The sequence below is a fragment of the Heloderma suspectum genome, chromosome 1 (genome assembly GCF_057233095.1).
Source record: "Heloderma suspectum isolate Gila_16-S chromosome 1, 16-S_ref, whole genome shotgun sequence".
In the NCBI taxonomy this organism is placed as follows: domain Eukaryota; kingdom Metazoa; phylum Chordata; class Lepidosauria; order Squamata; family Helodermatidae; genus Heloderma; species Heloderma suspectum.
In genome coordinates this window covers 57317014-57331875 of record NC_139458.1, presented here as the reverse complement: position 1 = coordinate 57331875, position 14862 = coordinate 57317014, and the positions used below count along the sequence as shown (strand labels likewise).

The 14862-nt window shown below is 38.9% G+C and overlaps 1 protein-coding gene across 10 annotated transcripts in view; it reads right to left on the bottom strand.

The window, feature by feature from the left end:
- HECTD1 (HECT domain E3 ubiquitin protein ligase 1) overlaps positions 1 to 14862 on the bottom strand; it is an 83269-nt gene that overhangs the window by 26519 nt on the left and 41888 nt on the right. For 6 of the 10 annotated variants that reach the window (XM_084844041.1, XM_084844018.1, XM_084844033.1 and 3 more), the window contains exons 17-26: positions 14095 to 14241; positions 12229 to 12323; positions 10595 to 10700; positions 10115 to 10249; positions 9892 to 10031; positions 9246 to 9569; positions 8527 to 8693; positions 7567 to 7743; positions 4360 to 5196; positions 2110 to 2331 (exon numbers count right to left, since the gene is read on the bottom strand). In XM_084844041.1, the coding sequence (XP_084700167.1) occupies positions 2110 to 2331; positions 4360 to 5196; positions 7567 to 7743; positions 8527 to 8693; positions 9246 to 9569; positions 9892 to 10031; positions 10115 to 10249; positions 10595 to 10700; positions 12229 to 12323; positions 14095 to 14241 (2350 nt within the window). The remainder of the gene's footprint in view (positions 1 to 2109; positions 2332 to 4359; positions 5197 to 7566; positions 7744 to 8526; positions 8694 to 9245; positions 9570 to 9891; positions 10032 to 10114; positions 10250 to 10594; positions 10701 to 12228; positions 12324 to 14094; positions 14242 to 14862) is intronic. The other 4 variants (XM_084844068.1, XM_084844048.1, XM_084844059.1 and 1 more) reach the window with 1 other exon arrangement.

Below are 14862 nucleotides of genomic sequence, written 5' to 3'. Positions count from 1 at the left end.
GTATGGAGGTCTTCTATTCATGGGATCCAAATGGTAAGTCTCCTGAAACAGTGGCTACCCCTCTGCACACATACTACATGTGTACAACCATTACCATATAGCATTTCCCAATGGCTTCTGTGTAACTCATATAATGTATATAATACTACGTATGTATTAACTAGAACTCCAGCATTATGTAGGACCAAGCCTTCAAGATAGCTTCCTATGTTCCTATCTTATACTGAGGTCAGAGCACTGGTTCATCTAGCCCAGTATTGCTAACACTGACTGGCAGTGGCTGTCCAGAATTTCTTTCCTACCCCTACCTGGACCTTCTGCATGCAAAGCATGTGCTCTACCACTGAGCTATGGCCCCTTCCCCAATGATGTAGCTCAGTGGTAGAACACAAGCTTTGCAAGCAGAAGGTCCCAGGTTCAATCACTGGCATCTCCAATAGGAAGAACTGCTGGGAAGAACTGCTCTCCGAAATCCTAGAGAGCTACCTTCAGTCAGCGAACACAATGCTGACCTAGATGGACCAATGGTCTGACATGGTATAAGGCAGTTCCCTAAGACAAGATCTTAATGTATCCATTTTCTTTCCAACACTTACAAGACAACTACCCTTTTTCTCTTACCTCAACTGGAATGTATCCAAACTGGCATACACTAAACATTCTGAGAACTGATTGAGTTATTCACATATTAAACCCTTGCTTTAAAGTTTGGAACCTATCTGGTCAGACTCCGAATCTGTCTCCACATCTGGCTAAGAAGCCTTAAATGCCACAGAGGCTCGTCTTCTACAAAGACACCATCTTACTTCCCCCCACCCCACATGCAAGTGAATTCTTATAGCTCTCTGAGTGAAAATGAACCAGTCATGTTTCTGTAAGAGCTTTACTATTTCAAAGTATGTGTGTATGGCAAGTTGTTTTAATATTTGTCCATAAATATGATTACTCAGAAATAGGTTCCTGTCATTATTGAGATAATGGCTTGGTCCAGACCTCATGAACCTGATTCTAGATATCATGGCTTAGGAACATGTTCCAGGGTTGTACACTCCCTCTTCTCCCTCACAGGTTCTCTTCTCCAGTTTTTGGCCTTCTCTAACCACAGTTTGCTGATACATCCAAATCAGCAAACTATGGGTAGTACTACCTCCAAACCATGGTTCACAAACCAACTTCAAACAATAGTTTGGAGGATTGTGTTTCTGACTCTGAACCAAGCAAATGCACATGAAATATTCTGAAACACTTGAATATGTTGCAGAAATGCTACATTTTGACAATAATGCTCAGATGCTCTAAAACCATAGACATAGGCCTGGATTCAAAGGATCCATAGGCTTGGATCCATGAGCACATCCCAGCCCATTCTGGATGATCCAACAACTGTCAGGAGGACACAACCCCCAGGGAGGTTGTGATCTGGAGGAAAGGATGAGAAATTCTCATTGCGCAAGCCAGTTCTGATCACACATCTTGGGATCTAAGTTGCTGTTCTTATTGTGAACATAGTCCACAAGTGAATGAGTCTGCATGACACTTTGCCTCACTGGGGGTTGTTTAACCCATGATGGGCCATGGTGCATGCTGGGCACTATTTTGAATATGCAACTCCCGCTCAGGGGTTGCTGTGCCATTCGAACCCAGTCACTGAGGATTATTTGAGGGTTAAACAACCCTCGCAGAACCCTGTTTGTTGTTAAACAACCCAGGGTGAGCTGTGCCGTGGTGTATGAATCAGCCCAATTATTGCAGCATACCATACTGTATAGTCTAGACATAAATCTGTAAAATACACATATATGAATGTCTGCATTTTAGAATAGCTCCATTCATTTATTATGACACTCATATAAAATATTCTGCATTTCAAAATACCATAAAAGAAAGGCATGTAAAGGGGGTGAAGAAATAAAATATGTGGAAACACTGACATTAAGCTAAAACCTTTTGCCTTAGAAGCCTTTATGTAACTAGTAACTGGGTGAACAGCTCAGTTATTTGATATGCTTTAGTAAATGAAATGACTAAGTGAGAAACCCATAACAAAAATAGTCAAAGGAGAATCATTAATGGGAAATCTGCTTATGTTCATTTAAAAATGAAACTTACCATATAAAGAATATTCTGCTTCCTGACCTGTATCGCTCTCACTAGATGTTGATGTTAGGCTAGTAGTTAGAGTGTTACTAAGTGACTGACCAACAGATAAAACTGTAGTTGCTGTGGCTACATTGCTGCTGCTAGTAACACTGGATGTAGACATGGTCACAGTTGATGTGGTACCAGTTGTAGTCAGATTAGGAAAACTTTGGGCACCCATTAGAGGAGAAGCTATAAAGATATGGTAAGATAAAATAAATAAACCAGAATAGTACAATTTTACATTCATGAGTGTTGTATTAAAAAAAAAAAACAGAAGCCACCAAGTTTATTGTATTTATCAAATCAGAAGTACAGGCCAATGGAAGAAAGGGCTTCAAATTAAAGAGAACACCAAAATAAGGATAGAAACAAATGTAGTTATGAAGTATGTCATATGCCCAGTTTTGAATAAGTATAACTATATGATGCCTAAATCACATTACATAAAGTTCACAATGATAGTGTTCACATATGTTGACCTTGATCCAGAGAACTGTGACACAAGCAGTGCTTGTGGAACTCCTTTTCTTACTGAGCAGACTGATAGCGCCATTGCGTAAAATCAGCTGCTCTTGGAAGAGAAGGAAAGGAGCATGGGAAAAAAAAGGCTTGCAATACAAGTTATTATCTCCATTTAACTTTCCATGCAGAAATAAATTAGAACATTTATCCAGGACTGTCTTGAATTTTGTTTCCAATTTGTGTCGATTTAGTAGTTTCTATGAATTAACCACTTATTCTATCATTGGTAATAGAATTACCACCATCTCTACTCATAACCCATTTCACTAGTGTTGGCAGCCATTCCGTCATTCCATTTTATTGTTCTCTTAATGGTAATATGGGGTGAAAAAAATAAAATAAAGTAACTGTACGAATACTAACCAAATGGTAGAGATTACTAAACTAGATAGCATCTACAGCTCATTCCATACTTTAGAAATAAAATGTATTAGATTTTGATCATCTATGATAGGGATGGACAAAAGGTAGATCTCCAGATGTTTTGGACTTTAACTCCCAGAAGCCCCTGCCAGCATGGCCAATGGTTAGGAATGCTGGGAGTTGAAGTCCAAAACATCTGAAGATCTACTTTCTGCCCACACATACACAATTGTAGTTCAGATAAGTTTCCAAAATCATGTTCTCACTCATCTTACTCATCTTTAAGTATAAACACATCAGAGAAAAATTGGTTTCCTTTAAGTTCTCCAAAGTACTAAGCATAACATTTGCAAACAAAAGGAAAATTGAAAAGAGGTCTCCATAAAATGGGCTGCAATTCTTTTCTACAAAACACACACAATTTCATTGCGTATGTCAAGCACTGTCAAGCATTAAAAAAAAGAGAAAACTAGAATGCCTCCATGATCTTCTGTCAAATGTGAGCCAGTCAACGTAAAACAAAATGCTGAAATAATTTGACACCTTATTCCTTCAATATAAATGATCAACACTATATCTTTAGTCTACCAAAAGATGGCTTTTATCTATATTCTTACCAGTTTCAGCCTTATAGCGAGAAATTGCAGTAAAACATATACTAAAAACATGGAATCATATACCCTTCTCCCATGGTTGTGTCATATATTTATATAAAAAGAAACAAATGGCTGAGAAATTTTAAAACAAAATTATTTTCTTTAAGCCTTGCACATACTGCAAGTGGTCAACTTCAATAATTAACCAAAGTATTAGTTAACAAAATGTACAAGACTTTCCAGTACTTCAGATTAAGACGATAAGAATTACACAGTTTACAAATTAGATCATATTCAAGTATAACATTCTAAATAGATGTTTATGAGACATGCATGTATTTCTGGGATCTTCAGTGGTTGGCTAGAATTTAAGGATTTAGTTAATACGTTTTGTTAATCCAAAAGAAATACTGGTCTATAAGAAATAGAATACACTTAATTATGATGCGGTGATTGCTTAATTTCTTACAAGTTATGATATTTTATTTTCGGAGGAAATAAAGCACATGCAAGGTAAATGGAGTAAATAGCATTTTGGCTCTACAATCCTTTTAAATGCTGAAGCAGCACTAATTTCCCAAATCCAAGTGCATTCAAAACTGGGGGCAATAAGGCTAATATACAAATTCAGATGATTCTTCAAAGCTACCAAGTTTCAAGAGGGCAAAGACAACACATTTCTTCTGCTTTTTCATAAAAACTGCATATATTGACCCAAAATATATTTTTTACTTACTTGCAGTGCTCATGACATTTCTTCCCAGAGTATTAGTGTTGTTATCACTGCTACTTCGGCTTAAATTCATGTTGTTAGTAGCATTGGTGCGAGCTATGTTCGCCACTCTCCGGACAAAGGATTCCAAACTAGAAGTTTCCCGTGAGGATAAGTTAGGAACGCTTGCACTGGAACTCATTGGAGCCCCAGCAGCCAGCAGTGAACTCACTGATAGTCTGTTACTTGCTGAAGAACTAAGGGGTCTCTGGGAAGCAGCTTCTTTATTAGTTAGCTCAGATACTGAACTAACATCTGGAGAACTCACACTAACAATTCCCATGGATATAGCATTGGATTCCCCAGTTGCACGGATTGTGTTGTCAGGTCCTAGCTTTCTTTCAACGTTTTCATTTCCAACATCTGCTGTCAAGGTACTGGTACTTGCACTGGATGCTGACCCTACTTCAGTTTGAGGCATGCTATCAGCAGAAGAAAGTACAACAATTGGCTCATGGACGTCAGTGCCTGAAACTATATTTTGTTCCATTACATTTTCAGATCTCCGCTCCATTTTGGTCGAACCCAAGCTGATGTCGCTGCTACTGGCCACGCTACACACAGAACTGCTACTTCCTTTTCTACTTGAGGAGCCTGCAGCAGCAGTCATCTTGTCTGGACAGTTGTTTTTCACCAAGCTGCTCCATGACTGCGTTGTGCCTGAAACAGTGGATGAAACAGGTTTGGGTGATGCCGCTGAATCAGGGTCGTACCCTGGGGCAAGCTTGAGGTCAAATTTTCCTTCTGCGCCCATACGGTAAGAGTTAGAGCCACCAGCATCCCAGGTGACATCAATCCAGCCTAGAAAGGGACAGGAGTTTGTGAGACCCAGCAGAAAGCAGACAGGAGCGTGTCAGACAGTAGCTCCACAATAGGGATCAGCTTCTCATTGGGCCGCTATCCTGAGTTACAGAAGTTACTTAATGGGCTGTAAAGCCAAACAAAATAAAATTAAGTTTTGAAATTCAAGAAGCATGATCTTTCTAGATGTACTAAATTAAACTGGCAGGTCTTAATGTAGTTAATTTTAATTCTGAAGAACTGAGAATCCAGACAAAAAATGTAATCAGTGTTTGATATTAAAAGTAACCAACTACTTTTAAAATGTTAATCCCCTTAAAAACCAGTTTGAGTTAAGTCAAGTAGAGATATGAGGGCATTTAAAAGTTTTAGTGTTATCAAAATACTTGATAATTATTGCGTATTTTATATTCTAAAGTATTAAGTTACTTGAAAGGTGAGGTTGGCCACACTCCCCCTTGATTGCTGCGCAACCATAGTAGAGGTGAATGCAATTAAAAACACTCCAGAAACCATGGAGCTAGGCTATTAAAAACAGGCTCCTCCTTCAGATTCCAGCCAGGCAGTACCTTTGTTAAGGCGGGTGGAGAAGACAAAAAGGAGAGGCAGCAGTCAAGTCTGGGTCTATCCAACAAGCATCATTGCAATTTCCTGCTAGTGATATGAAGCTCTTTTTCCATGCATTATTTTAATTTTGCTTTAAATAATTAGGCTCCTAGTTTTTATTGAATGAATGCTCATTTAATCTAATGTTGAACCCTAAAAAGAGTGCATTAAACTCTCCACTCAAAGTCCAAAATTTCCTATTTATTGTCTGCAATTTTTTTCACATACTAACGACTAATTTTTTTTGCAAATGATTAGAAAGACTTTTATACATAATAATAGGTCAGTAATTTTCTACGTTTTATAAGCTTCGGTGCTCCAAGTTGAGAGAAATTCTGGGTTCAGTATTGCTAACTAGCAGTGTGTTGTGGAAGAGCAGGAGACTATGCTCAAAGAACAGCAATTGACAAAGTACTAGATTCAATGCTTGTATTTCAACATAAACTTTAAAAACTATGAAAACAGCATGTGAAGAAAAAATTATCAATGGAACATTGCCAAAAAGTTGTAATACAGAAGCAGATAAGGCATTTTAAAGGAGAGGCCTCTAGGCGATGATGTAGATCCTGTATGTTGCACCATAAAAAATAATTTCCTTGTTCAAAAAATAGCAATATAAATCTAATAGCTCTGGCATTGGGAATTTAAGATCCGCCTCTTAGAATTATCCAATTTGGTTTCATCATATAGTATTAAGAAAACAACAACTGGATCCCAGTGAAGCTAACAAGGTAAGAAAAGGCACAGAAAACTTGACAAAAGCCAAAGGAAAAAAAAAGCAAGTTGCAAATGCCAAGCCAGAAGAGATATAGCAAGCTATTTTGATATTATGTAGACAGGAAGCATTTATTCTTCTTGAACAATGGTCCAGTTATTCATACTGCAACACACAAAAGGCCACAGCTAATCTGCATACTGGAATTGCATGTAATTAGCATGGCTTGCATATAACATCCATAATACCACACTATGGCCCAGTTTGCATGTCACAACAACACAAAAAAATTTCCCTGCTGCAAGGAGAAGTGACTAAAGAAACCACAGACCTTCTTCCATGGTTTGGTTAGCAGTACATGTAAATCAGGAACTCTGGCTTCTCTCTCCCCACCGCCCCCTACCACACAAGCCAGAAAAATAACCCAAGAAAAACTGTGAATTACTTCTCTGGCGTGGGAAGGGGGGGGGGGTGAGAGACAAGCCCAGAGTTTCTGATTCATATGTAACCAAACCAAACCACAGGAAGGGCTGTGGTTTCTTTAGCTGCTCCTGCTTATAGCAATTTTTAAAAAATTGTGAATTATCGTGAACGACACAGTGTGCATGATTGCTCCTGCATTTCATGACGTGTGAACGAGGCATATATTTGACAGACACATATAAGTCAAACATGATTCTTTGTTTACACATAATGTGTACCATACTGCCCCAAAGAATGTTGTTTTAATGGACCAATGTTACCTGTTCTTGATCTATATCAATGACGAAACCCTAGTGGTTTGCTTTCTTGAAATACAAATTTCTCCAAGGACGGGACGGACAAAGATATATTACACCTCTGACGGACAAATGGACAAATAGGTCTCTACACAGTATAGAATTGTAATTTAATTTTTGAGGAGTTATTCAGGCAAATACACTACTTCCTTCCTGTCTTCCTCATGATTTCTGAATCTACATTTCCCCAGTCACAAAGCTAGAATGTAAGTGCTATTTTAACTAACTCGGTAATTTAAAGAGAACTAGTTTTCTTAAGCATTTGCTCACCATTGTGTAATTCGCCTGTAACAGTGCCTTCACCTTGTGGACTACCATCTTGATCTCTCCATTTCCAATCAATTCCTCTGATGACCCGAGCACCTGGAACCATGTACTTCAGAACCTGAGAACGAACCAGTCTCCTCTGCCTTCGCAGATTAGCCTCTGCTTCTTTAGCTGCTTTTCCTATATACAATTGAAACTATGATTATAAACACTATGATTACAGGCATGCCAACTTGGCTTAGAGTATTTGAAATATCATGGATGCAATCTAGCTGGCAGTTAAAGCATACTTAATCACAATACAAATATGTGTATCATAAACATGCTTAACTCTGTTTTGGATTGCATACACGAGTCTTTGAAAGAGTTCAATTGATGGCAACAATTACTATAATGACAGTAAGATCAGTTCTTCTATATCAGTTCATCCATTTCCAGGCCCGATCCAAATTGTTGGTATTAACATTTAAAGCCCTTAACGGCTTGGGGCCAGGTTATCTGAAGGATCATCTTCTCCCATATGTGCCTGCCCGGACCTTAAGATCATCCTCAGTGGCCCTTCTCCGTGAGCCCCTGCCAAAGGAAGTGAGGCGGGTGGCTACTAGGAGGAGGGCTTTTTCTGCTGTGGCACCCCGGCTCTGGAATGGGCTCCCTAGTGAGGTTCGCCTGGCACCTACTTTGTATTCCTTTCGGCGTCAGGTGAAGACTTTTTTATTTTCCCAGGTATTTTAGCATTTTAGCTTTTTAGACTTTTAGCTTTGCTGTTTTAAATCTGTATTTTAAATTCCTGCACTGCTGCTAAGTTTTATTGTGGCTGTATTGTTATATTGTGGTTTTAATGTTCTATATATTTTAAATTGTTTTATTGTGTGCCATTTGGTTTTAATTTTTGCGAACCGCTCAAAGAGCTTCGGCTATTGGGCGGTATAGAAATGAAATAAACAAATAAATAAAATCACTTACCTAGCTGATCTTCACACACACCATTCACAGTGCCATAAAGTTCAAATCCCGACAGAGAGAGGTAGTGTGTTTGCCCACTGGCATTCTTTCCCATCTGTTTAATTCTTACATGTCTCCAGCCTTGCTTCTCATCCTTTGGTGGATCTAGTGGCCATGTTGCTGTTGACCTTTGGAAAAATTGCATTAAAAATAGATACTGTTAATTTTAAAAAGCTTGAAGACTGGCTAGAACTGGCTAGAACAGAGACACAGAATAATGAATTTAATGATGGTGGTTTATGATCAAACTAGTGTTACTTAAAAAAACAGCCAGCTTGAAAACTAGATTCATCACATGAATTCATCTTTTTCAACTTTTGCATATAATTCATCACATGAATTATATGAAAAAGTTGTATTTCGCTTTGTACTGTTGAAACTATGGAAAGCCAATTTTTATTAAATGAATTTCATAAAATGGATATCATGAAATTATATTCTACTTTAAGCAAAGCTAGCACAAAAAGAAAAATAACATTTCCACAAATCACTGATAATTCCTTAATTGTAAGCAAACTAAAAATTCCTGAATTCACTTATGTCAGAGGTCAATTCCTAGTAACTTCCATTGACTCAGAAAAATGCTCTGTGCAGGTTTAGTAATACAGAAGTACGCAGTATAAGTAAAGCAAAGCATATTTATCCAACACAGGAAAAGTAGAAAAAAAATCTTAACATACCCTGGTTCATTCAGACTACAATCATCAACATGAGTATATAGAGTAGTCCAGTTCTGTCCATCCTTAGATACCTGAAAAACCCAATTTCTGAGAGCAGATCGTCCATAACCACGAGCATGGCGCAATGTATAAGCTGATGGTATTACCCAAAGACCAAGGTCTATCGCAAACCATGCATTTTTATCATCATTAGTATGACAATTTAGAGCTGAACTATCACGGCTTAAGATATCTTCCAAACGACCATACGGCAGATTTCTTCCTTCTGAAGATGTAACTACCACTAGTCCATAGGCGGCTGGATTTACCCACTCATATGCTGTTCTACAACAGAAATAATAATACCACTATTATTCATGATGCACATAACCTATATAAACCTTTTTATATTAAAAAATTTAACACAAAGAACAAATATAAGTAGCAACAATGTAACAAATTTATAAACCTAAAACTCTAAAGCCAATGTCCCATGAATAATGCAAACTCATTTCAACTTATTTTTGTTAAAATAAAAATCAGTGTATGAAAGATCTTACAGCGCCTTTGGAAAATATGCAAAATTGGGCTCTGGTATTTAAATACAGCTTTGCTTCATTTAGGAAGATTCTAGTACTACATCAAACTGGAGTTGCTGAAATCTTACTTTGCATTTGTTCCAATCCAGTAAATAATTCCATTTTCATCAAAATCATGCTGGTGTCTGAAAATGAATGTCTGGCCCTCACGTAGTTTTCGTACAAAAACAAATGATGCTCTGTCAAAGTCATACCATTGTTTTGCCACCTAAAGAAGAAAAGGATTAAAAAAAAAGTATCACAGAAGAACAGACATTTCTGTAAATATGGTGCAAAGAGGAGCTTGCTTACCATTTTTAGGAGGTACTGTTCTAAAGATTCTACTGTTGCCAAAGGCTCCATTTTCAACATTCGACCTGTTCTGTCTATCAAAGCTGTCTCCCCAGAAGCACGCTCCAAGCGAAACCGTAGCCGTCTTGTTAATATCTAAAGGTCAATGTAACAAATTTTTAGATATGCCACTTATGTTTATACATTTCTGAAACTTGTGAAATACTGCAAGTTGTGATTACAAATTCAAACAAACACTGTTACATCTGGAAAATCAGTCCTGAAAAGGCATCCTCAGTGTGGATGTTGAAGTCACACAGCACAAACTAGGGGGACTACACCACCTCACTCAAGACCATGCCGGCTAGCTCAGGAAGGGAGACTGCTGGGCGGTACATCATCAGAATAACAGAGAAAAAGTGGAGATGGTTTTCTGAGTATGGCAAACTTAGTAATATTCACCTTCAATACAATACAGTAAAGAGAATACTACAAATTTACCTGCAGATTATATGTTGATCCTGGCGTATCATACAAGTGTAGAGGTAGACGTTCAATAGATTCTAATACTGCTATCAATTTCCGAATTAATGCAACTGCTGGACGACTATGAACAGAGGAAATGAACACAGACATTACAAAATGTCTATAAAACAAGGTGCTTTAAAAAATGTAAGTTAGAAATAGACTGCCTAGAAAAGAGTTCTAATTCCAAAAAGCTATTAGCAACCAATGGTGACAGGAAGGCCTACTTTGGACACAATGACAAACAGCGGTTTGCCATTATGATAAAGAGCAACTGCAAGCCTCAGGCTTGTCCATGCCCTTTCCCTTCACATGCAAGGAGAAAAAAATATAAATCTTCGAGCTTTGTAAGAAGCCATAATTTCCTATTTCATCCAGTATAAGAAACTACAGTTTGTTATAAACCATGAATGAAAACAGATTTCCTGCTCATACTTGCTTGTTCTGTGATTTGTCTTTATGAATGGTTCGCACATAATGGTTGTTGAATTCTGGGTTGTTGTGATGTGCAAACCAAGCTGTGTTAACAAACCATGATTTCTTAACCATGAACAACCCAGAAAGAGAACCCATGGCTTGTTGCTGGGTTGTGAACTCTAGGTTGTTTAAACCATGGGCTGTTGTTACCCAGAACCATGGGTGGTTCACCAGGCTACAGAGGCGGCAAGCAAGAGTGGTGAAAAGCAACTCTACATGCCAGCACTGCAAAGGCATTTGGGATACACAGATGGAACAGGTGAAGAAGGGAAACAATCCACCTGGAGTTTGAGAAAACAACCCATGGCTTGTTCAATCATCTGGGTAGAGAAACTATACGTTAGTGTTATGTGGGAACCACACCATTTGAATTGGGCCCAAGTGTGTTGAATCCTCAAACTTTTTTAAAAAAATCAGCCTTCACAACATTTAATGTGCTTTGTACTGTGTACCTAAGCTTCAAACTACTTTTCATTATGAAACATTGGGTTGCATTTAATAGGACCTTTGCACTAGCACCCCAGGTGCACTGGTGGTGGCACTGTGGCCGCCAGCTCCTGGTGCTGGCGGCCACAATGTAGCACTTCTGTGGCCAAGCACCGAAATGAAAGGAAATGCTCGCTTGTGGAAGGGGCATGACGTGACCCTTCCAGAAGTGAGCGTTTCTGCTCATTTTGGCGCTTGGCCACAGAACCGCCACATTGCAGCTGCCAGCAGCAGGGATCACATGCATGCCAGTGGACCTGGGGCACCAGTGCAAAGGTCCTACTGGATCCAACACGTAGTTTGAAGGAAAGTGAGGGGGAATAAAACATGTGTTTCTTAAAATGGCAACATCAAGTTTAGAAGTCTGAGAGCATGGCATGTGATCTGAGAGCATTTAGTGAAATACTAAAAGTTGTGATTACAAATTCAAGCAAACACTGATACAATGGAAAATAGCAGAACAATGTTCTAAAAATTAGGTGATTAAATCTAAAAGGCAACTTCTTAAAAAAAGTGTAGTAAACCATTACTTCGTAGACTGATACTGTAATTCAAGACTAATATTTGCTTTCACTGCTGGAAGCAAAGCATAAAAAGTATTTGTGTGCACAAATTATTTTTCATAGGTTCAGTAACCATCAAAATACCTTTCATCATCTTCATTTTCACTGAAAGCTGTTTTGAAAACACTTATTCTCTCCACTAGCTGACTACAATCTTGCTTCACATCAAAATCCACATTCTAAGAGAAAAAGACAAAACACTATTTAATGGTAGCAAAAATAAGCCACATTGAAAGCATGAATGATGTAATAGAATTGTATGTATTCATACTGTATGTGAATGTAATCTTGCACCTTGTGCGCATAAAGAACAGAGTGCAGAGCTGCTCCAGGGAGGTCCACTATAACCCTTCAAGCCTCTGCCATGATGGATATACTCCAACGCAGATAAGCAATTGTTGGCTCTGCCACCTGACCTAGGAGCATTCAAAACCTTGTTTTTCTCCAGGACCTCAAGTGCACAGAATACTCTCAGGAAAGCAGGTGCACAGCCACAGTGTCGTGGGGAAAAACAAGCTGTTGGATGCTTTTAAATGAGACGTGGAAGAATCTCTTAATTGGTGTAGTTTGTCTTGTCAGGGTGTTTCTGGTAAACCTACAAGTCTAAATGAAATAGTGTCTAAATTTGGCAGCCAACTATTATCTCCTGCTAGCTAGTTGTGAAGTCTAATCCTAAAGCACTGTATTGTAAATTGATGCAGAATACTCCTGCCTCTGGAAGATTTAGGGAAAAGGAGAACAGATGGGGGCTGTAACCAGACAGGGGCTGGCTGTTATAATTACTCAGTGGGAATGAAAAAGTACATGATGAAAACAAAATAATATTTTCAGAAGTTTAACTTCATCATAATTAGGGCAATCTATTTCTTCCCTGGTGGTAAGTCTCTTTAGCACCCTAAGTAATTGACTTAGGGTGCAATCCTATGTCCTCTGGACAGCGTCTGGGGGATTTAGGATTTTTTGGTTTCTGGGCTCTGACCCTGGAGCCCAGAAATCATGCTCTCTGCCCCCTCCTCCTCCTAGCTGGCACAGTTCTCTCTGCACCGGCTACATCTCTGCACTTGGAAACAGAGCTCAGAGAGCAAAAGGAGATTCTTTTGGAAGCGGGGAGGGGAGGAGACTGAAGAAGCTGCCTCCAGCTTTGGAGGCTCCAGCACCCTTCATCACAATTTGATAACCTAAAAAGCTGGTACTTATCTCACCCCAGCTTCCACCATTACTGTACTTCACTAAGGTAACTGTTTATAACAGTGTGATTCTATACACCATCTGAATTGTAGCTGTTGTCTGACCTGTTTTACAGCGCATAGCTCTCCCACAGACTAGGAACTGATCTGTCTCCACAGTGCCAAAGAGGATGCTTGGCATCAATCGTATTCACAGCCCATTCAATATCACCATTCCACAAGACCAGGACTTTGACAGGAGTGCCACCGTGTTATCCAGAAAATTCCCTAGAGCATTCAGTAATCCTTTGCATTCCATAAGTTTGGGGTAAAACATCCTAACAGGTCCACCTCCCTTGAGGAAGGGAAAAGCTAAACTGTCAATGTAAACTTCATCACGAAGTGGCCTTACCAGGACAATAGCATCACCCTTCCCACCAACTCAAGCCCTCCAGCCTCCTGCTTCAGTTAAAATACCACAACAAGAACGTGTCCTGTAGAGTGCAGTGGACCACAAATAACAGGAGAATAACTCCAGCCAGCACCTCCTTTGGTGTGATATCTAAAGTCCTGATGCAACTCCTGCTTGCCTGACGTGACCCAGAACAGACAGTAAGCACCATGCTGCAGTCCACTTTCCCTGTCCTGACAGCTAGTCAGGACAGTAGGCTAGGCTCAAAGACAGTAACTCGCCCAACGTCAGTCACTGAACCTCATGGCCAAGTGGCAATTTGGATCCTGATCTCTCCAGTCCTATGACACACTGGCTCTGCAATAAACTTACATTATTCAGTACAGTAAGAAGTGCCTGCACCAAGCCACTGCTGCACATCTCATATGGTGAAATTGTATTTTCATCCTTCAGTAGGACAATTAAATTTTCCAGAGCAGTCTTCATTAAATCTCGCCAAGTGTTTTCTCCCTCAATGAACTGAAAAAGAATTTAAAAAATTGTGGTTTTAATGTTCTATATATTTTAAATTGTTTTATTGTGTGTTGTTTGGTTTTAATTTTTGTGAACCGCCCAGAGAGCTTCGGCTATTGGGAGGTATAGAAATGAAATGAAATGAAATGAAATGAATAAATAAATAAATAAATAAATAAATAAAATAATGCTTCCATTCACTTCAAGGTATTACACAACAGTAGTCAAATTAAAAATGTGTTGCATATATATTGCAGTGATAAAAGCAATAATAGGTTTATCTCATGATAGCTTGGTGCACACTAGAACTAGTGTTTATAGATCAGAGAAGGACTGTAGTATCTCCTGCTCCCTTCCCAACTCTTTGTCTATCACAAGAAAATGCCTATAGCCTATCTCTGCAAGGGTTTAGTGTTATCTGCAACTGGCAAGAGTTCAAGTTAAAATTACCCTTGGACTTCTAAACTCATTTAGAAAATCTGAAAATACCACTGAACCGGGGGTGGGGGGATTATTTTTATGCCAGTCTGAACCAAGTCACTGTGGAGAAAAAAGGTGATATACAGCAACATGTTCAAGTAAAAGAACCACGGCATCAATTATATTAGCCATTAACATGTAAATATT